General features: G+C 31.7%; 3 protein-coding genes across 5 annotated transcripts; 2 read left to right on the top strand and 1 right to left on the bottom strand.

The window, feature by feature from the left end:
* The first annotated feature begins 4,286 nt into the window (after positions 1-4,286).
* LOC107933785 (uncharacterized) lies at positions 4,287-5,491 on the top strand. Its single transcript, XM_016866067.2, has 2 exons — positions 4,287-4,650; positions 4,945-5,491. The coding sequence occupies exons 1-2, from the start codon at positions 4,393-4,395 to the stop codon at positions 5,197-5,199; spliced, it is 513 nt and encodes a 170-aa protein (XP_016721556.2). The 5' UTR covers positions 4,287-4,392; the 3' UTR covers positions 5,200-5,491.
* On the top strand, positions 5,392-6,637 carry LOC107933754 (transcription factor bHLH149). The gene has a single exon (XM_016866040.2). The coding sequence runs from the start codon at positions 5,689-5,691 to the stop codon at positions 6,463-6,465; it is 777 nt and encodes a 258-aa protein (XP_016721529.1). The 5' UTR covers positions 5,392-5,688; the 3' UTR covers positions 6,466-6,637.
* A 12,077-nt stretch (positions 6,638-18,714) lies between these two features.
* On the bottom strand, positions 18,715-20,678 carry LOC107933751 (uncharacterized). Of its 3 annotated transcripts, none has more exons than XM_016866036.2 (3): positions 20,448-20,678; positions 19,744-19,892; positions 18,715-19,010 (listed from the first exon to the last, which is right to left on the bottom strand). In XM_016866036.2, the coding sequence occupies exons 1-3, from the start codon at positions 20,542-20,544 to the stop codon at positions 18,933-18,935; spliced, it is 324 nt and encodes a 107-aa protein (XP_016721525.1). In that variant the 5' UTR covers positions 20,545-20,678; the 3' UTR covers positions 18,715-18,932. The 3 variants fall into 3 exon arrangements, with proteins under 3 accessions (XP_016721525.1, XP_016721526.1, XP_016721527.1); XM_016866037.2 differs by having other exon boundaries at positions 18,715-19,473; positions 20,448-20,628; XM_016866038.2 differs by lacking the exon at positions 20,448-20,678 and adding an exon at positions 20,206-20,407.
* Positions 20,679-22,401: the final 1,723 nt, after the last annotated feature.

Raw genomic sequence — 22,401 nt, 5'->3', positions numbered from 1 at the left:
TTTTCCTCAATCAAAAACCATTTTCATTTAAAAAATTTGAAGAAACCCTTACATATAAAGTTGATAGTTCAGAATAATTTTTCTTAATTTTTAATAAATTATTATATAAATAAGTCTACAGGAATGAATTGATTCTGTAAACTGCATTTAAATTACACAAATTTATTAAATACCAATTCAATGTTCATTAAAAGTAAAACACAAACTATCGCGTTTTCTTTTTTAGAGTACTAATATATTATAAAAAAAAAAGCATGTTTATTCATTAAATTATTTTTTCAAAATAGATCTTTAAATTTCTCAAGTAAAAAAAAAAAAGGGTTCTCTTCAACTTTGTTATTGTATGTTGAATACAAAAACGTTTTACATTGAAAAATGTTAGAAAATGAAAGTTTTTTAAGAAAAAATAGGTTTTTTTTGAAGTTTGTAAAATGTGGAATTAGGTCAATTATAAATTTTTGGGTGAGTGTTTGAATGATTTGAAGATGAATAGGAAATAAAAGAAACGTTGGGGTTGGTTGCCCTGAGAGCCAAGAGCCATATTGTAGCTCACCTCCTTCCTTCGTTGCCCTTCTGCATTCAGTCGACTCTTACTTTCTGCAGATGGCGTAGGCATGTGGTATCCCATTGCTAGCCCATAGATTCTAATCCATGGACCGCCATTTTGTTGTCTTTTACTGATACAAACTTAAAAAGGAAGAAATTGTTGTTAACTTCCCTCTTTAGCCTCCATAGATCTTCAAAAGTCAATATCTTTATACAGCCTCCGTATTAAACTTCCTTTCTGTGTGCCTACCACTCCTCTATCCTTGTTTCTCTGCCTCCGCCTTTCTCATATTATATGTAAACGTAAATCTAATGGGGCATCAAGTTGAATGGAAGATTTTTTGCTTTTTATTTTTATTTCCTTTAAGCCTTACATTTTTCTTGCAAATAAAACCAGTTTTTGCATCAACTTAAATATTTAGAATACTTTAGTCATGCATTATCCTCCGTTTGGTTTTCGAAAATATTTTCTATTTTCATTTTTTACTCTTTAAAAATTGAAAAGCATGTTTAGTATATGTTTTCTTTTTAATAACAACATGAGAAATAAAATAAAATTTACAATTATATGAATTCGAATCAGGATATCGGATTCGATATTAGAAAAACTGCTGAAAAAAAAATACTTTTGTATTTACATGTATTTGAACTAAAGTCAATTCATTTAAAATTAAGTTTACATATGCTAGACGTCCATGTATTCTTTCAAAATTTAAAATTTAGTTTTTATATTTTAATTGAAGCATTGAGTCATTGTACTTTTTTATTTAAAAATCTTGATCCCTCCTTCTAATTTTGTCGGTGAAGTTAATGGTGTCAAAGGTAAAATAACATTTCTAGCCTTCAAAATTTGCAAGACTTTGTCAATTTGGTTCTTACACTTTAAAAGTATATTAATTTTTTTGAAAATGTTTAATAATTATTTTTAATAATTTAAATAAAAACATAAAAAAAATTATAAGTTGAATAATTAAAAATTATGAAAAGAAATCTTTAAAACTAGAAAAAAAAACAAATGATTTTAAAATTATAAAAAAAATCTCAAAATTCATTCTTTTCTAAATCTAAGTAGTTGAATTGAGAACCGGCTGAGGTCTCATGGTGGGGGAGGGCGGTGCCGATTTATGTCATCCCTTGTCCGCGACACTTAGATTCATTTGAGGGTTTTATCTCCAACTTGAACTTCGTAAACATGTCCACAATTTCCAAAATCGGTATCTTCTTATCAGGTTATAAAGGTAGATTACTAAGGAACTTGAGATTCATCAACATTAAATTAACATACAAACGATGGACGAAATACATGAAAGGATTGATTGACTATCAACCGAGATATTAGGGACTCATGAATCACAGCACAACATGAATTATCATGGGACATTATGATGATTTAGATGTTGAGAATGTAAATATGAGATGGTTCAATGAACGAATGGTGCAATGGGATAATCCTTTGGATTTTAGGCCTTCAATTTTGAATAACATTTCCTTGCTTAATTTCTATTGTGGTGTCTACACATAGTGAAGGATAATAATGAATTTTGGATTTTTTTTAAATTTAAAGAGATTTTAATTTTTTTCATAATTTTTTTATCTTTTAAAAAATATAAATTTTTATGTTTTTAATTAAAATATACAAAATTTATTTTTTTAAAATTAAAAATTATGTTAAGGATCAAATCGATAAAAAACTATAAATTTTGAGGGTTAAAAAAATATTTTACCTTGGATACTAGTAATTTTAATGAAAAAATTAAAACGAAGGGATCAATATTCTTAAATAAAAAAGCATAGAGACTCAATGTCTTAAAATTAAAATATAGAGATTAAATTTTGAATTTTAAACAAGTATATTTAAATCAAATTAAAAACCCTTATTTTGTTAGAATTTTACAAAAAGAAAAATGAAAAGGTCGTATATTTCAACCAAAATTTTGACCACTTCAATGGTAAGAAGAATTGAGTCAAGATTTGTATAATTACAAGTCAACGGCTACGTAAAGAACAAATGAATGAAGGAAAAATACAATGTGTTGACACCATTTTTTTATGAAAACGGGGTCGACTTGGGTTTTTAAAAATAAAAACGAAAATGGGAGTCGCCATCAATCTTTTTTTGATGAGGTGTGATCGGGTCACCTCGAAAAATGGTTGTTTTTAATAAACGATTTAATTTTTATTAAAACAAAGATTTTGGTCTATGAAATTCAAAAAAACGGGTTCGGGAGTCGGTTACGCACAAGGAATGATTAGCACCCTCGATACGCCCAAAATTGGTACCTAGTTGATTAATTAGTGTCTTAGTGTCAAAAATTGAAAATTTGAAGAGTTTTAAAAAAAATACGATCCTTAAAAGAAACTCTGATAACGTGAATTGAAATATGAGATTCTCTTGTTCCGAAGGAATATCACATCCAGCACGTTAGGACACGATACTCTAAACCATCGAAACCAAGATCACCTTATAGTTTAATGAAACCATACTTTGAAGCTTTAAGAGGATATTTGGCTATTTAGTCGAACGAGAAATCGAAACCCAGCACGTTAGGGCACGTTTTCTCGATTTTCCAAACGCGAAATATTGCCTTATTTAAAAGTTTAAAAAGGATATTTGGCTATTTGGTCGAACAAGAAATTGAAACCCAGCACGTTAGGGCACGTTTTCTCGATTTTCCAAACGCGAAATATTGCCTTATTTAGAAAAATTCCCTTTCGAATAATAGCGGGTAATTTATTTGAAGGTAAACATTTATCTTACTTAGAATAAAATAAAGCAATCCACATTGGACAACTATGTTGGGGTTTAATTAACAAAATGATGACATGAAATAACAATATAATAATAAACATGGAATAATGATACATGGATAAAATTATACAAATATATGACAATAATATGAAGGTACGAGTAAACTAATTATGGTACACACAATGAAAATAACCACTCGACATACATTATTTAAAAATTAGTATTAATAAACAAAGACAAATAAATTAAATAACATACGTAATGACTTCGAAATGAGTAGTATAAAATAAATTAGAACAAATAAATGTAGGATAATTTTGAAGAGATAATAAATGAATTTTGAACAAATAAAATAAAAAATAAAAAAGTTTATACAAAACGATTTTAAAATACTATGTACAAAAATTTTAAAAGTAATATGTATGTACATATAGAAATGTAAGATAGGAAAAATTTTAAAATGGATAATAAATAAACATAAGACGTATATCATAGCTGAAAAAGTACCAAATGATTTTAAAATAATTAGTATATATAATGCGTTCCAATGTATAAAATACTCAATGTATAGAAACTCTAAACAAAAATAAAACAGTTTTGATATAAATAATATAAAGAATTTCAAAATAATTAGTATAGGAAACAATCTAAATTACATAGTACATATAAATTCAAAATAGATAATGCAAACACATGTATTTAAGATAAATAACATATAAAAAGCTTGAGATAAATACTAGTTAATCTAAAACAGTCTAAAATAAAATAACATATAAAAGAAAATCTTAAATAATAAAAGAAACAGTTTAAAAATGTACAAAAATTTGGGTTAAAAGGTAATGGGCATGATTGAAACCAGAAATAAAATAAAGGGGATATAAAAAAAAATTAAAAGATGGAACGAGGGACTGATTTGAAACGTGCTACAATATCAGGGAGCGAAGGAAGAAATATCCCAAGCCCCTTGTGCGCAGCGTTTCAATGCAAAGGGGCACACATGGTCAAAGGACCTGATTGAAGCAGAAACAAAATTCGCAGCCCAAGTCTAAAAGGAATAAAAGGTTGGATTGCACTTCAACGCAAGATGGAGGGACTAAATGCATAAATTACCCATTAGGGCAAAGCATGCACAGATCTCCCCCATGAAACAGGCGTCGTTTCACTTGATGCATTTGAGCAAACTTTTCCTTCTAGCCTCCGTCCCTTTCTTAGTTTCAAAAACCTTTTCCCCTTTTCTTTCAAGCACCCAACCCTTGGGTTTCTTAGCACTTGGAGCGCCACCGCCACAGCCACAAAGACTGGTGGTCGACGATGAAGGAGAAACCCCACCGGCGGCGTGGTCACGGCCAACTCCGGTGAATTTCTCTTCTCCTTATTTTGCTTTTGATTTCTTTTATTAAAAGTTTTTTAGAACATATTTGTAAAAAATAAAAAAAATAATGGTAATGAATAAAATAAATGAATGAATCGAAGAAAAAAGAAGAATAAAACAGTAACCTTTTGTTCTCTTTTTTATTTCTAATCTCTGTTATGCTTTTTCAAAGAAAATCCCCCCCCCCCCCGAAGAAGCAATGGTGAGATTTTCAATTTTTATAACCGATTACAATTGTTTGTTTTCTATTTGTTTATTTCTACTTGGCTTCTTGCAGGTGGCCGTGGCCGACAGTGGTTTGGAGGCGTGGCCGTGCGTTTGGAGGCGTGGCAGACGAGGAGACCACGCGAGGCATGCGGCGCTAGGGTTTGGGGGAGGCAACTTTCTGCCGAAAATGTTAATGTTGTTTGGGCTTGAGTTTGTAAATGAACTGTTAATTTTGGGTTTATTATTTGGGTTATCTTGTTGGTATGGGCCCGGGCAGATTTTGGGCTTTACACAATGCACCAACAATCTCATATTTTTCGAATAAGTGTTGAAGTTTTCTTATAAATAGAAAAAACAATATCGAGAGAGATTTAACTTGGAAAAAAAATTCAAAGGTAAAAAAAATAGAGAAGAGGGGAAAAAGTTTGGTAACCCAATAATATGAAGCACGATAAATGGCTGCCAAAATCTAATTGGTACAAATATATAGTGGGAGAATTTTCTTTTGTTTCAGATGAGGGAAATCCAAAAAATCTTGGTCTGGTTCATGAATTTGTCGTCCACTTGCGTTCGTAAATTCTCCACAGATCAATGTAATGTCCCTTTTTATTTCTTGACTCAGCTGGTGTCTTGAGATTATCATCCACACGTGAGTAATGTGATGGAATATATGTATTAAGAAGCTAAAATAGATTGACATTTTAATTTTACAATTATGACTTTTTCTAAAATAGGATTAAATTGTTTATAAAATAATTTTTATATTATAAATTAAATAAAATTAAGTTGGGTTCAAAGACTCTTTATTTATTGTATGAAAGGAATAAATGTGATTAAGGCATGCCGCTTGTTGATTCCCGTGAATCGCTTTTATTTATTTATTTATTTAGTACAAAAATGGTTTTTATTTATAATTATAAGAATCAGCCACCAAACCAAGAAAATTAGTATTGGAAGTTCTTTCTTTCTTTCCTTCCATTCCCTTTTCTGCAATTACTTTGCTTCTTTGATACCAAACCTCGAACCAAGCCCTGTGTTTAAACGGAGGAAAACGGAAGTAGACCCAGTTTCTGTCCATCCTATCCAACCCAACCAAACAATGAAGCGATGGAGAACGAAACGAGAGCATCAGATCTACTCCTCCAAGCTCTTCCAAGCTCTCTGTCGTTCTCGTCGGACCTCCTCTTCCACTTCCGCCAAGGAACTCCATCAAACGGCCGACAGAGTTCTTTCCATAACAGCCAAGGGAACCACGCGTTGGAGCAGAGCGATTCTCGCCGCTCCACTCACTGCTGGTACCAATATGAAGAAACATAAGAAAGCCAAGGTCACCGTCCATACAAGGTTGAGGAAGCCGGTGGTTAACAGAGAGAAGAAAAAACTGCCGGTCGTTGAGAGGAAGTTGAAGGCTTTGAGACGTCTTGTCCCAGGTTGCCGGAAACTATCTTGCAACAACCTTCTAGAAGAAACGAGCGATTACATAGCGGCTTTAGAGATGCAAGTTCGAGCCATGACGGCTATCACCGAGTTTCTTGCCCGCGGTGAGGCTCAGGCGCCAACTGATCGGCTCGGTTCTATTGGCAACATGTGAAAAGGTGTTTATTACGACTACTCTATTATGATTGATAGGGGTGTAATTTTCTTCTTTTTATTTTGCTTTCTCAAGCATCATTTATTTAATTGATTAAATCAATTAATTAAATATATGTAACAAAATTATAAAAAAAAAAGTATTCTTATATCACATTACAATTGAAATTCAACTGGATCGAATTTTTATTATTTTTATTATTAATTTAATTGCTACGATTTTTATTACAACAATGAAAAAAATGTAATTAAAGCTTACTTTGTTTACCGTGTAAATAAATATTAATAGTATAATTCAATAATTGATATTAAATTTGTTTTGTTTTTGAATTATCAAATACGACTTTAATTTCGATTAAATTTTGGATTTCATCGAATTCATGTCTCAATGCTGAGATTTTTCTAAAATATGTTTTCAGTACTCTCAATTTTGATATTAATTAAATTAGTTTTTTAATAAAACAATTTAATTAATTAATATTTTCTATCAATTGTACGTAATTTTGATTGATGTGATAATAAATTAAACCATAAATGCGAAATGTACAAAAAAAAATACTAAAACTTCAAAAATACATATAAAAATAGATAAAATGCACAAATTTTAAAGGCTAGGTTTTCTATTATACCAATCATATTATATAGTGTATTAATTATTTTTGAAATTTATAAAAATTAAATTACTTTGATTAAAAAATTGAGGAACTTTTTACCTTTTAATTCCGCATTTAGCTAATTCGATTGGTTTTATCAATATTTAGCATGCAATCTGAGGTAAGCGGATTTGTTTGGTTTTGTAAACCAGAGAAAGAATCAAGTAATTTTCGGGGTAAGAGTGTTTTTGATAAATTAAAACTTTAAGAGTTTAAATATTAAGTATTAAATTTTATAAGTGTCGAATTTGTATTAGAAAATTATTTGATAAATTAAAAGTTTTAAGTATTGAATATAATTATGTTGTTTGATAAGATTAAATATTGATTTTTAATTTTAACCTCATTAATATAATATTTTATTTTAAGTAATTTGAATATTTCCACATGAAATGAAAAGTAGCTACCTACCTACTCATCTTATTCAACGTTCTTTTTGAAAATTTTATATTAAGAAAAAAATTAAAATTATTATCATACACACTCTAAGTCTTCCTAATTTAACTAATTAATTACATCTTTCGTCAATTGTTTTTTATTTGAAATTGAAATTGAAAGAAACAAAAATTAAAATCAATTTGTGTCAGCACAAGTGTGATAAGGAGAATGTATATTTTGGTAACCTAATCTTGTTTGTCGAAACATCAATAAGCGTTAGGTGTAATAGTAAGGCACATTATATTTCAAGGGAAAAATACGGGTTTGAATCGTGAAGACGACATTGTTAAGAGGAGTAACCATAAATTTCAGAAAATTAGTCATAGACAGTAAAATGCATATGAAAAATTGAAAAAATAAAACAGAAAAAAAAAGTTGAATTGAGGGGTGTTTATGAGCAAAACAGAGTCACAGAAGGTGCCCTCGATGAAGCAGCCCTTCTCACCACCATGTGCCTCCATGGCCCTACATTTTTCAAGTGCACCCACCTCTCAAATGCCTTGCATGTGCCCTGACACCCTAAAAAAAAGTTTAAAACAAAATCTAGAAATAAACCCCTTGAAATTTAACTTTTCCCATTCTTTCCCAAAAGCTAGAAAAAAAATGGAAAAGAAAGGTTTGGCTTTTAGAATTGAAATTGAATTACATCCACAAACCACAATTAACGAGGTTTGAATTGAATGAAATAAAAAAGGGTTACCCTACCCACCAATGGGGAAGAAGAAGCAAAAGATCAATCTTAGGAATCAATCACTTTTGTCCAAATCTAACTCTTAAGGGCTAACACGTGTATTCACATGAACCAAGTTGTCTGATGTAGGGATTTGAGAAGTGGGATACCCAAGTGGCATCCCTATCACCAACACAAGTGTTTGGCCTTTTGGAGGGGAGTCTCTCAATTTTTTTGCAATTTGGTCATATAGTAAGGTGACTAAAATTCAAGGACCACCATGCCTCTGTTCTTTTCTCAGATTTTTTTGTCCTTCTATTGATATGCTTTCAGTTGGCTCTTTCTTTTTGCCTAATTCACCGTTGTTTTCAAATCCATCCATGTGCCTTCATTAAACAAGAATGTGAATTTGGAATGCAATCATGCCCCAATTTCATCAATCTTGTTTGGAAATAAAGAAATAAGTTATACATTTTATGTTTGAATGTCAAATCTAAGACTATCTTCTGGTTACAATTTTATTTTTATTTTCTCCAACTTTCCCCATATCTTAATTAAACAATATAAAAATAAAACAGAGATACATTTTTTTGTCTAGTAATATTTTATCTATTCTTAAATATAAAAATAGTTATTAGACCCGGAATAATTATCAATGTAGCTATCTCTTTTGTGAAAATAATTTTCGTTTCAGAGTAATTATATTATAAGAACTATCATTCAGAATAATTGTTCACTGTTCAAAACAACCTATACTAAAAAAATTACTCTCAAATACACATTATTGAAAAAAACGAATTCAAGAAGTGCTTTTAATTGCAAAAATTATGTGTGTCGAAACTAATTTCTTGAAATCGGCTTTTTATATAAAAACAAAAATGGGAGTCGATCGCCATCAATTCTTTTTAAGAGGTGTGATCGGGTCACCTCGTTATTTAACCGTTTTGTTAAGAAATTTGATTTATTAAAACAATGTTTTTCGGTCTAAAAAATTCGAGAAATGGGTTCGGGAGTCAGTTACGCACGAGGAAGGATTAGCACCCTCGTAACGCCCAAAATTGGTACCTAGTTGATTAATTAAAGTCTTAGTGTTGTGAATTGAAAATTTGAAAACAATTAAAACATGATCCCTTTTTGTATTAAGGCATTACTAAATTAATTTCCACGGAAATGGCTTATTTCAAGTTAATCGAGAAGGAAGGATCATGTTCCGTAAGTTAGGATACAATGCCTTAAATCCCCGAAAATAAGAATAAACACAAAAAAATTATTTATTTTTCAAATATATTCAATTATCTCGGTTTTAGAAAGAAGACATATTCCGTAAGTTAAGAACATGACTTTTCTAATTCTAAGATAATGAACATTACCTCGGTTTTAAATGTTTCTTATGCATTAGGTGGAACGAATATGCAACCCCCTTTTTAAAATGACATTTATTTTTATTCTTATATTTGTTTATTTAAAAAATATATTTAAACTTCACAAAACGAATGGATATATTTGAACACGAGACATGATATGATAATTTGGTGAGGATGAACAAAACAATGGTGGAATGTTAAAACGGAAAATAAGCGAATGAATAAATAAGTAAGTAAATAAAGGAGAATAAGAAGATAAAGCCCAAAAACTGCTATGCTAATGAATAATATCGATACTTTTATGATGATAACAAAACAACGATTAAACGATAATCATGTTGCGGTCATTATCTTAGTATTAAATTGAATGAATAATAATGACAAAAACAATGAATAATATATGCAAATGAATAATATAGTAGATAAAATAAAATAAAATATATAAATTTTAAAGGCATAAATCGTAATAAATTAAAATAAAAAAATCGAATAAGGGCCGAAATTGAATGCGCAAAAACGGACAAGGACTAGATGAGAAATTATTCCCTGTCTCCAAAACGACATCGTTCTTTTAAGGACTAAAATAAAATAAAAATAAAATTATAGGGTACGAATAAAAAACTAAAAAGACTGGATTAAAGAACTAAAAAAGCGAAAGGGCTAAATGCGCAAATAACCCATATGCTAAGAAAACACTTGGATCCTAGCCCTTGGGTCGGGTCGAACATTAGTCGCGTCAAAACGATTCTGTTTTGGCGTCTGTTAGCACTGGCCAAAACGGTGTTGTTTCGTAGGGCCTATTTAACTCGTTTTTAAAAAAAAAAATCATTTTTGCCTTCTCTTTAAAAAAAATTGAAATCCTCCTCTTTTTTCTTTGAAATACAGCCCTGCTCCAGCCATCGGAGTCGTCGGGTTCCACCGTGACAGCCGGCGACGGCGCTGCCGTCTACAATGGCTGACAAAATAAAAAAGAAGCCTTTTTTGATCTTTTTTTCCTCAGCCCCGATTTAGAACCAAAATGCCTAAAAAACCCTCCAAAATTTAGAAAAAAAGGGAACCTTTCGGTTCCGTCTTCGGCAGTCGTAACGAAGGTAAAAAAAAACTTGTTTTTGAGTATATATGTATATATGTGCTATATTTAAAACAAATATGCAAAAAAAAGACGAAAATATACCTCTGTTTAAAAAACTATGGTATTTTTTTATTTCTCTCTTTCGATTTGCCCCATTTTTTTTATTTCTCTATGTATTTCGTAAAAAAATACAATTTGGTGAGGGCTTTTATAGCCATAGATACATGTGTTTGCTTTCTGCTACTGCTACCGTTTGTCTTCGCTTCTTTTCCATTTCTTGCACTATTTCTGCTTTTTTTTCTGTCATTTTTACAAACGTTGGCAAGGTCAACGGAGGGGAGACGCTCCCGAGGCGTCAAGGACGACATTCGCACTGACGGCGACGGCTTAGGAACTAGGGTTTTTTTGTTTTTTTCTGAGAATTTTGGACTTTAGGGTTTAGGTTAATTTTGGGCCATATGGCCCATTGAAATTTTGGGCTATAAATTTTTAGACTTATTATTATTTTATTTTATTTTTTGGTTTATTTTTTATGGGCTCGAGCAAATTTGGGCATTTAGAGCTGCCCCTCTTTGCTCATTGTCGTGTAACGGGAATGAAGCAATGACTTTATAAAAGGTCAAATTTGCTTGGTCTTGCAAAATCTCGACTTCTTTAGTGTCTCTTCCAAATAGCCTTGTTCTAACCCACTACAACTTCAGGGGTTTAAGAATTGTCGCTTCAATCTGCTCCACTGCAGCTTTGGGGAGATAAGATTAGTAGCTTCAATCTACTCCACTTCAATTTCAGGGAGATAAGATTAGTAGCTTTAATCTGCTCCACTGCAACTTCAGGGAGATAAGATTTGTAACTTGTAGCTTTGATTTGTTCCACTGCAACTTTAGGGAAATAAGATTTGTAGCTTCAATCTAATCCACTACAACTTCAGGGAGATAAGACTTGTAACTTGTAGCTTTAATCTATTCCACTGCAACTTCAGGGAGATAAGATTTGTAGCTTTAATTTGCTCTACTGCAACTTCAGGGAGATAAGATTTGTGGCTTTAATCTACTCCACTGCCACTTCAGGGAGATAAAATTCGCCATAATGATTTCAACCCATCTCGCTACAAACTTAGGGGTATAGGATTTGTGATCTGTAGCTTTATTCTATTCCACTGCAACTTCAGGGAAATAAGATTCGCATCTTTAATCTGCTCCATTGCAACTTCAGGGAGATAAGATTAGTGGCTTCAATCTGCTCCACTACAACTTTAGGGGGATAAGATTCGCCATGATGATTTCAATCCATCTCATTGCAACTTTAGGGGTATAGGATTTGTCGCTTCAATCTGCTCCACTGCAACTTTAGGGAGATAAGATTAGTGGCTTCAATCTACCCCACTGCAACTTCAGGGAGATAAGATTCACCATAATGATTTCAATTCATCCCACTGCAACTTCAGGGGTATAAGATTTATGGTTTCTCTGATCTATTACACCATTCTCTAGGGAACATGACCTATAGAATCTACTTCATGGGCCTATATATGCCAAGCAATTATAATTTCACTATCAGAATGAATCAAATGCTTCTAACTAGATATGTATGAATGATATTTGCATGAATACAGAATGTCATTTTTCGAGAATAATCCCCTTTTAATGCTTAGGTTGATATTGTTCGTTGTTTGTCAATGTTTTACAATGATGTATTGTCATGCCTTCCTATTCAGATTTGGTATCTCTAACAGGAAATTTGAAGAACTAATCGCAATTTAAACTATTCCTTCCTAAATGTTTCCAACTCTTAAATTTGGTTAGTTCTGACTAGTGGTCCTATTTCAGGTCATTGTACTACTTAGAAAACCTTTCAGAGCAATATGCAGAATTCCTTTTACTTGAATATTATTCGTCTGTTAATCGTTATTTCAATAAAAAATGCTTGAAAAAATATTGTAACAATGGACAAGATTCAAATTTATTGAGAGCAAAGCTCGAAATGAATAAATTAATCAAAATAGCAAATTTTGCTAAAATACAAAATGAATAATATGAAACTAGGTGCCCCAGATATCATGGCATGAGTTTCTTCGCATTAACTTCTCGATGACCATTTGAACTTGATACGTGTTTAGAATACCTAGAGTACTTTGTTGATGCCCCAAAATGTAGCATCTCTCCTTCTTGTTAATTCAAAGAGGACTAAACTATCACATGCCCCATCTTCGATCAAAATTTGAATTACCCTTTCTTGGGTTTTCAACTCAAAACTCCTTTGGTCTCAAAGCGCCCTTTTACGAGTTTTCGCCTTGGACTCTCCTTTTTTTTTAAGTGAAGTACTTCTTGACTGAATCTGAATTCACAAGATTAGGCAAGTTTTTGCCATCTATCTCGGTCAAAATCAAAGCTCCTCCAGAAAAGGTCTTCTTTACCACATAAGGTCCTTCCTAGTTTGGCATTCACTTTCCTCTGAAGTCTTTTGTATAAGAAGGATCATTTTTAATACCAAGTTTCTCTTATGGAATTTTCTAGGGCGAACATTTTTGTCATAAGCTCGCATCATTCGTTTTTGGTACATCTGACCATGACGGATAACCCTTAGCCTCTTTTCTTCGATCAAGTTCAGCTGATCATATTAGGATTAGATCTATTCTGCTTCATCTAACTTCAACTCTGACAAAACTCGGAGAGAATGAATCTCAACTTTAATGGGCAAAACAACCTCTATTCCATAAACCAAAGAGAAAGGTGTTGCCCCGGTGGAGGTCCTGACAGACGTTCAATAAGCATAGAGGGCAAATGGTAACTTCTCATACCAATCTTTATAAGTCTCAGTCATTTTCCCCACGATCTTCTTAATGTTTTTATTTGCTGCCTCCACCACACCATTCATATTTGGGCGATATGGTGATGAGTTATGGTGTTTAATCTTGAATTGACTACAGACCTCCGCTATCGTGTTGTTGTTCAAGTTCAATGCATTGTCAAAACGACGTGTTATGGGCAGAAGGGTTAAATGCACAAATAACCCATGTGCTAAGAAAGCACGCGGATCCTAGCCTTCGGGTTGGTCAAACGTGGGTCGTGTCAAAATGACGCCGTTTTGGCGTCTGTTAGCACTAGCCCAAAATGGTGTCGTTTCGTAGGGCCTATTTAACTCAAAATTTTTAAAATTTTAGCCTTCTCTTTAAAAAAAACTGAAATCCTCTTTCTTTTTTTCTCTGAAACACGGCCCCTGCTCCGGCCTTCGAAATAGCCGAGCTTCGCCGTGATGGCCGCCGATTTTGAACCAAAATGCCCAAAAAACCCTCCAAAATTCAGAAAAAAACAAAGGGAACCCTTCGGTTCTGTCTTCAGCGATCGCAACGAAGGTAAAAAAAACTTGTTTTTGAGTATATATATGTGCTATATTTAAAATAAATATGCAAAAAAGATGAAAATATACCTCTATTTAAAAAACTATGGTATTTTTTATTTCTTTCTCTTTCGATTTGCCCCTTTTTTTTCTATTTCTCTATGTATTTCTTCGTTAAAAAAATTACAATTTGGTGAGGGCTTTTATAGCCATAGATACATGTGTTTGCTTTCTGCTACTGCTACTGTCTGTCTTCGCTTCTTTTTCGTTTCTTGCATTGTTTCTTCTTTCTTTTCTGTCATTTTTGCAGGCGTTGTCAAGGTCAATGGAGGGGAGACGCTCCCGAGGCGTCAAGGGCAACATTCATGCTGACGGCGGCGGCTTAAGAACTAGGGTTTTTTTTTTTTTGAAAATTTTAGACTTTAGGGTTTAGGTTAATTTTAGACCATATTAGGCCATTGGAAATTTGGGCTGTAAAATTTTGGACTTATTATTATTTTATTTTATTTCTTAGTTTATTTTTTATGTGCCAGGCAAATTTGGGCATTTTCAATGTGTTTAGCAATGTTTTTGCTATATCAATAAGTGCGTTATATTGATATATTCCATTTTTCTTATTTACAATTCTCTCTCTATAAAAAAAGAATCCTCTACATGAAGTAAAAAATTTGTTATTCGTTGTGAATTCTTGTTGGGGTTGGACGTGGGGGGTGCATGATTTCCAACTCTCTATTAACATAAAAATGGTCATATTTCAGTTTTGGTCCCTCTACCATACTTACATTTGAGATTATCCTGTACTTTAATTCATTCCTTTTTTTATAATATTATTAGTTAATTCAAATAATTAATATTGCTAACTATTTAGATTAAAAATTTAACTTAATTTCTTTTTTATAAAAAAGCTATTCTAACAAAAAAAAAATTCTATTTCGACATTATGAGTTGAATTAAGTGTTTTAAAAAGATTCATGTTAACTATCGGAATCATTTAAAGTGTTAATTATTAAGATTAACTAATGGAATTATAATAATAAAGGCAACAAATTAGATCAAATAAAAATGTATAAATTAAATCATAGATTTAAGCACAACAGAGTGGTCAACACTATAATACGACTTAAGACAATCTATACCTAATACAATAATTTTTATGTATATAGTCATTGAATGTTTAATAGAAAATTAAATATTTAACACTTCCATTTTTCTTTACAGATTTGAATATTAGATTTATTATTTGGTAACATGAGGCAAAGAATATTTATTACTTAATTTTCCTTTTAATTTAATACAAATATACACATTATGAACTATCTTCTAATGTAATTGTGTCTGTACTAATATTAATGAAATACCATTTGTATCTCTTTTATACATCATGCTTGCACATCATTACAATACTATCTTGTTTTATTTTTCAATTATGTTTTTTTTTTATTTCGTTACTTATATTATTAACATATTCCTTAATTTTTTTAAAGAAGAATATAATAAACTTTAAATTAAATATAAATATTTTTATTAGTACGTACAATTAATCCATGTATCACACCGATAAATAAACTAGTTTAATAATAAATTAATATTTTTTTCTTAAAATTTATTTTTAATTAACCTTTTAATAATTTAAAACTCTTTGAATGAAGTTGTATGATGACTATATTATAAATTGAGTTTAATTAATTGATACATAAAATTCATCTTCAAAAATAGCATGTACATATATTAAATTTAAATTCTGATATTTTTAATTTTCTTTTTTTTAATTAAAAAAAAGTAAAACTTGAGTTTGTTGCTTGTATATAATTTTCTGATATGACTTGTATAGTTGAAGGGGGTCATAAGTAAAATATAAATGTTTGAGGGGTCAAAATGAAATTTTACTATTGTACTAATTTGTATTTTTACAACAAAGGGGCTCTAAAGGCTAGAGCAACTCTACCATTTTTATTTTTATTTTGCAGCCTCCCCGTACCCCTCTACCTTTGCCACTGCTCAAAATCCTCTTCTTAATTGAATCGCCAATGAGGCGTCACAGGATTTGTCTAATGGTGATCTCCATATAGTTGAAGCTGAAGCTGGTGAGAAGTTGGCAACGAAGTGGGGTTTTTCTTCTATAATGAATAATAATAGTTTATTTGCGTACATTGAGGATCCTGATAAATCCTTTGGATTACTAGTGAAAGACATAGTATGAGAGAAATTATATGAGTTAGCTACTGAATTTGTGGGAGATGATGGTTGGGAACTTTGACACAAAGGCAAATTTTCCTTCTCAAATAAGGATATACAATGTGCAAAGAATCTCATTAAGTGCATCCATAAATGTGATCTAGTTAAAATACCGACAAAGGGACCGTATTACACATGGACAACCACTAGCCAAGCCTCTAGTTGTTTCGACGGATAGTAATCACTCACCCTCAATACAAGGATGTTAATGAAGCTTGGAGTGCTCAGAATTAAGGCTCACCAGCATTTGGGATCGTCACTTCCTAAACACCAACTTGAAGCAATATATGAAGACAGAGGACTATAATAGAGAAAAACTTACAACGGAGGAATTGAGAACCCTTGAGTAGTAAAACCATATACAAAATTCTATGGTACATTGAAAGGGTTGCGATACAAAATTCTTTCACATTGCCACTAGAAGGAAAAGGGAATGGAATAGGATCTAGAGGTTGTGTGACTCCAACAATAACATAGATCAAACAAATATTTCTTCAGCATGTTCAAGATATTTATTGTAAGGAGGACTTTGCCAACATTGTTCTAATCAAGGATAGGCTCAACGTTCTTAACCTCCCCAGACTCTGTTAAGATTAGGTTGAGACCTTTACGTTGAAGTGAGGTGAAGAATGATTCTGTTAGGCATTCCGGGACATTGTTGGTCCCTGACTATGGAGGCCACACTGTTCTTTTTTAACTCAGGACACCTGTTAAAGGAGCTAAACAAGACGATCATTTCACTTGTTTCGAAAGGGAATCCTCACATTAAGGCTGAAAACATTTGTCCCATTAGTCATTGTAATGTTGCTTATAACATCATTTCCAGCAAAAATTGGTCAATAGACTCAAGGAAGTCCTAAATGATATTTTTCTCCATTTCAAAATGCTTTTGTTCAAGGCAGGCTGATAACGAACAACATCCTGTTGGCGGGGAAACTACTAAAACCCATTAAAGGTAAGAAAAGAGGGTAGGGCTCTTTGGCAGCACTGAATATTGACCTCCCTTATCATGCAATGCATTTCGATGGTCTTTTATCATGTTTTGATTAATGGTAACCTAATAAAGCATTTAAAACCATGTCGTGGATTAAGACTAAGAGATCGAATCTCTTTATTTGTTTGTTTTCTGCCAGAATGTCTTCTCTGCAATGCTTTCCAAAGCAGACAAGGATGGGACAATAAAAGGAATTAAGATCGCCAGAGGCGCTACATCCATTAATCACCTGCTATTTACGAATGAAATTTTTCCTTGAATGTCCACTCTTCTCGAGCCATTAAAGTGATGGTGAATTTTTCTCTCTTTTCTAGTCGACTTGTTAATTATGAGAAGTCTGAACTGTTCCACGTTGCCTCCTTTTGAGGCCTTGGATATTATAATTAATCAATTCTGTCCACCTCGGCTCCTTTAATTACATAAATTACCATAGGTAAACAACGATAGAGGTCACCCAACTATGGGGCTTTTTATTTTTTTGTCACCTAACTATGAAAAATTACAAAATGATTACTCAACTATTTAAAATTGTCTTTTTTAGTCACCAACTAGCCAACGTAAAACTGAAAACACTTAAAGTCTAAGATAGTTGGGTAACCAAAAAAGATAAAATTGAACAGTTGAGTGACCACTTTTATAACTTTTCATAGTTAAGTAATTAAAAATGAAAAAAAAATCTATAATTGGGTGATTGCTAATGTAGTTTACCCATTAACATATTACTCTATAGTTTATGATAAACAAGGCTTTACCAGTTTCTTTTGGTTGTCATGAGTAGCTTTCTTTCACCCATTGTCCTCACTTTAGGCTTTAAGTTGTCTTCAAACACAATTTGCATGCTTTATCCAAATCCTTTGCTTAATATCGACTTAATCTTGGAAACAAGAAAGCAGCAAATGAATCGGTTCTGAGTTTGTCAAAAGGTACACAGGGTTGACGCCCCTAAAACTTGGCTAAAGGATATATATATACACATATATGTACATGTTAAAACAGTTTCTTGGCAGTTTGTCCACATGTGAAGTGAAATCTTTGGCCTCATTCTTGGCTTGGGGCCTAATTAAGATTCCTTGTCACAGAAGAGTTTGACCCGCAACTCTCAAAAATCTCTTGCATCTCTGTTGACGTGGATCTTTGGTGGCTTAAATTGCGAGTTGTGACCCTTAACGCTAAGGCTTCGTTGGATGATAGGTGCATTTGGGAGCTAAATTCCTTGATTCGAAGGCATGCTATGTTCAACACGAGACAATGTTAGACAAGTGGATCGAGTTTCATAAAACGATTTGGTACGCTAATATAGATGAAATATAAGATTGAAGAAGAAGAGGATTTAGTTGTTGATATGGAAAGTGGTGACACCAAGCAACGAAGATGATACTGATGGATTTCAAAATGAATCAGCAATGAGAGGTGAAGGGTTGAATATTAATACGATCAAGAAAATATGAAAACACTAATTGCGGGTGTATGGTAAAAGAAGAAATAAAATGACCACATCAAGCAAGTCCATTTTGCTTCACTAAATTCAATGTGCCATCCATTGGATATCCTTTTTTTCTCCCCTTTTTTGAACCTAAACCACTAAATTCATGTCCATTGAAACAAGGAGTAAGGTGACCAATGATTGCAAATAGAGGCCTAAAGCCATTCTCTGGTACAATAACATCACCATCTTAGCATAGCTCCCAAAGGATTGAACTTATTAATCACACCTTCACTGGCTCAGCTCTCGGCCTCCACAAACCCAGCCTATATTTGTGGGCATATTTCAGTATCAGCTTCCTCTGCCACACCAAAATCAAAAACCAATCAATGACTCACTCAGTCCTGGTAAAAACTAAATGATAATAGCAAAGGGTTTTACACCCAAAAAAACAAAGCTTCTAAAAAAACAAAGCTTCCATAATAAAATAAGCTTAGTGAGGGTATCAAAGTTCATGATAAACCAGCACATTATCAAAAACTACCACTAAAAGCATCTTCTCTAAATCCCATTAAAAGGCCTCCCCCCCCCCCTTTTTAAAACAAAGAAGCAGGAAACTTCTCAAACTTTATGATACAAAATTAAAAGAAATTGCTATCAGACAATGAGGATTTACTGATGCTAAACCATTCTGACAACTTTATTTCCGTTCTATTCTATCCTAATATTTCAAACCATTCGTAAGAGTCTGTATCTTTCAGCATAAGCTTTGTTAGATCGTAAGGTGGTGCATGCAAACAAACTGCTCAAACTGGTTTGGCTAGCTGCAATGTAAGAACAGTATCATTAATAGTTTGGCTAGCTGCAATCTCCAGTTTGATAAGCACCATGCTAGGATACTATAGTTTAGGAGATTGTCGGAGCAGTAACAGAAACATGTACATAAGCTATTATTCTATTAATGATACTGCATAACTGGATAATCAAATAATAACCGCATAAAGGTACAATGAATAGGGGTTCAAACAGTTGCTTGAAATTGGCATGCTTATCAAAGAAAATTTGTGTTTAGAGAGCGAGTTGGGAATTATTACATGTTTGCAGGGAATTCCAATCTTCTTGAGCTTAAGAGTGCGGGTGACGAGCAGTTTCTGAAAGTCACCAATCTCAGATTCCAGCTTTGCTACGTGAGTTTCAACCCCATGCCCTACACCATTCAGAAATTCTGGAATTCCAACTTTCACTGCAATATAATAAGATCACTTCTCAAATCCATTTTTCACCAATTTAGGATTACAAATATAAAAACAGAAATGACAAGTAAAATAGAATTACTGTTGGCAAATTTTCCTTAAAACATTAGGGAGCAAAAACCTTTGTAGAGTTGAAAATGGAAAAAGTTCATATTAAGGTCTATGTAGTAGCTATTTTAAACTAACATAACTTGAGGATCCTAATGACAACCTAAAGAAAATGAATTAAAAGGCCCATATTCCTCTCTTTTATCTTTCTTTTCACGCATTTTCTTGACAGTAAAAGGATTAAAAAGAACAAACCGATTAAAATTAGCATCATTTAGCTATTCATCCAAGTTCAGTAAATCCTGAAAAATAAAAACTTCCTCTCAACAATTAACCAAGCAGCCAAATAAAAAACGCCAAGAGAAGCAAAACCCATAAAACTAACAGGTTAAACACAGAAATTTATCATATAACTTTCTCAGGAAACAAACAGAAGCATGGGAATGTTTCATTGTTAATGTTCTTGCAAGATTTACGATATAAAGAGAAGATCTTACCAATAAAAGGGCTGGACTTGGAGAAGAATCTCGAGAATCCATATGGATTTGAAATAGGAATTGTTCTTGTGTGGTTTAGAAATTGCATCAATGCCATCCTTAGGATTGATTTTGCAGACAAAAGGCTAAGCTGTTAGGTTTTCTGTCTAGCAGCGAACAAATTGTTGGGGTTGATTAAAGCTGTTAGGTTTTCTTTAGGCGAATTATAAAATTTAGGTTAAAATGTGCTTCAAGTCCTTGTAATCTTTGTACATTTGAAATTTAATCTTGTACTTTTATTTTAATGAATTTAATCCTTCTATTTTTTATTTTAAAAATGCAAATTCAATTGTGAATTTTTTTCATGGCTAAATTATGAGTATTTATTTTATTTTAAAATATAAAATTAACAAAATTAATAGAAAATTTTAGTTTGAGTAAATAATTGGACCTGAATTTTGAAATCTAAAAAGAAAACTAAATTCTTGGAAATACAAGTAGAGGGATTAAATTTCAAATTATGAAGATTATATGGACTTGGATCATATTTAACATAAATTTTAATTATTTAGAAAAAAACTATAAAATTTAAGAGTAAATTGCACCAAACATCCCCAAACTATGGATCAGATTATAAATTGGTCTCTAAACTTTCAAGCATTCCAATTACATCCCAAAAATTTGGAGGTTACATCAATCAAGTCCTTTCTATTCTAAAACCATTAATTTCACTACTAAGCGACAAATCGCGTATCCTATATGGCATAATTTAAAATTTAAAAAATTTAAACCCTAAAGTTAACCCAAAAAAACTTAGGAGAAAAAGAAAAGGCAAAACAGCAAAACTTTGGTGCAATTTACTCGATGCAAGATTTTATTTTTCTACTTTTAACATTTCTTTAAGGTTTTTTTTTAAATTTTAAATTATGCCAAATAAGATCTAAAGTGTCATTTAAGGTGAAATTAATTGTTTTAGTAGCAAAAGGGCTTGATTGATTTAATCTCCAAAATTAAGGGATCTGATTTGAATATTTTAAAGTTTAGGGATCAATTTAAAATATAAGTCACGGTTTGAGGAAGTTAAGTAAAATTTACTCCAAATTTACTTAAATTCAAAATATATAATTTAATTTTATTAATTTATTTTCTATACATAGTTTTCATAGGGGTTTTTTTTCCAAATATAACATAAAAAATTTATCAATCTAACACTCCTTTTTTATTATTTGTCAACACAGATTTTGACCCTTTTAGATTATTTATCAAAACATAGATTTTTGGTAGCGGAGAGAAATAATTTTATGAAAAATAGATTTAGTTTTTTTTAAAAATAAAATAGTGAAATATATTAATTAAATCGACTATGATTGAAGGCAACATGCAGTTTTGAAAATTAGGAAAATGGCAAAATCAATTTTGCTATTTTTCTAATTTTCAATTGATAATTTTAATTTTTTATTTAAAGAGTAAATCGGTTTTTCGAGAATAATATGAAAAAATAATTTATTTATCGGAATTTATTGGTTTGGCTTGAATGTACTCCTTGCTTTATCGCTCTTTTGCTTATTATCTCGTTGATTGATTTATAAATTATTTTTCTAGAAAAAATTTTAAAAAATGCATCTTTCAATATAAATTTTTAAGGATTTAGTTTATTTCTTTTTTTTTTCTATAAAAGAAGTAGATAGATGAGTGGAGATTTTTTCTTTAATAATAGGGTGAATACGCTTTTTTATTATATTTTAAATGTGAAAGCATAAAAAAATCTTTTTTGATTGCTCCCATTCCAGTTAAGTTTTTAACGTAATCGTAAACAATTATTAATTTTATGACCATGTTTTGGTCAATGTAATCAGAATTGATCAAAACGAGTCGGCACAATTGGTAAGGACTAAAATTTTCACCATTGTGGAAAAGGTTGTTGGTTGTTTCGGTTTGGTACTAGAACGGTGCACACCAGCTAGTGTCACCAAAA

The sequence above is a fragment of the Gossypium hirsutum genome, chromosome D08, assembly GCF_007990345.1.
Source record: "Gossypium hirsutum isolate 1008001.06 chromosome D08, Gossypium_hirsutum_v2.1, whole genome shotgun sequence".
NCBI lineage: Eukaryota > Viridiplantae > Streptophyta > Magnoliopsida > Malvales > Malvaceae > Gossypium > Gossypium hirsutum.
Note: the sequence above shows the minus strand (reverse complement) of the source record. Positions and strands in the feature narration are given on the sequence as shown.

What these genes read in the sequence shown, in the direction of transcription:
- LOC107933785 (XM_016866067.2), top strand. Translation starts at nt 4,393, where the DNA reads ATGCATAAATTACCCATTAGGGCAAAGCATGCACAGATCTCCCCCATG. An exon ending in CGTGGTCACGGCCAACTCCG is followed by an intron (nt 4,651 to 4,944) that starts GTGAATTTCTCT and finishes GGCTTCTTGCAG; the next exon opens with GTGGCCGTGGCCGACAGTGG.
- LOC107933754 (XM_016866040.2), top strand. Translation starts at nt 5,689, where the DNA reads ATGAAAGGAATAAATGTGATTAAGGCATGCCGCTTGTTGATTCCCGTG.
- LOC107933751 (XM_016866036.2), bottom strand. Translation starts at nt 20,544, where the DNA reads ATGGCATTGATGCAATTTCTAAACCACACAAGAACAATTCCTATTTCA. An exon ending in CAAGTCCAGCCCTTTTATTG is followed by an intron (nt 19,893 to 20,447) that starts GTAAGATCTTCT and finishes ATTATATTGCAG; the next exon opens with TGAAAGTTGGAATTCCAGAA. An exon ending in TTGGAATTCCCTGCAAACAT is followed by an intron (nt 19,011 to 19,743) that starts GTAATAATTCCC and finishes TTGGTGTGGCAG; the next exon opens with AGGAAGCTGATACTGAAATA.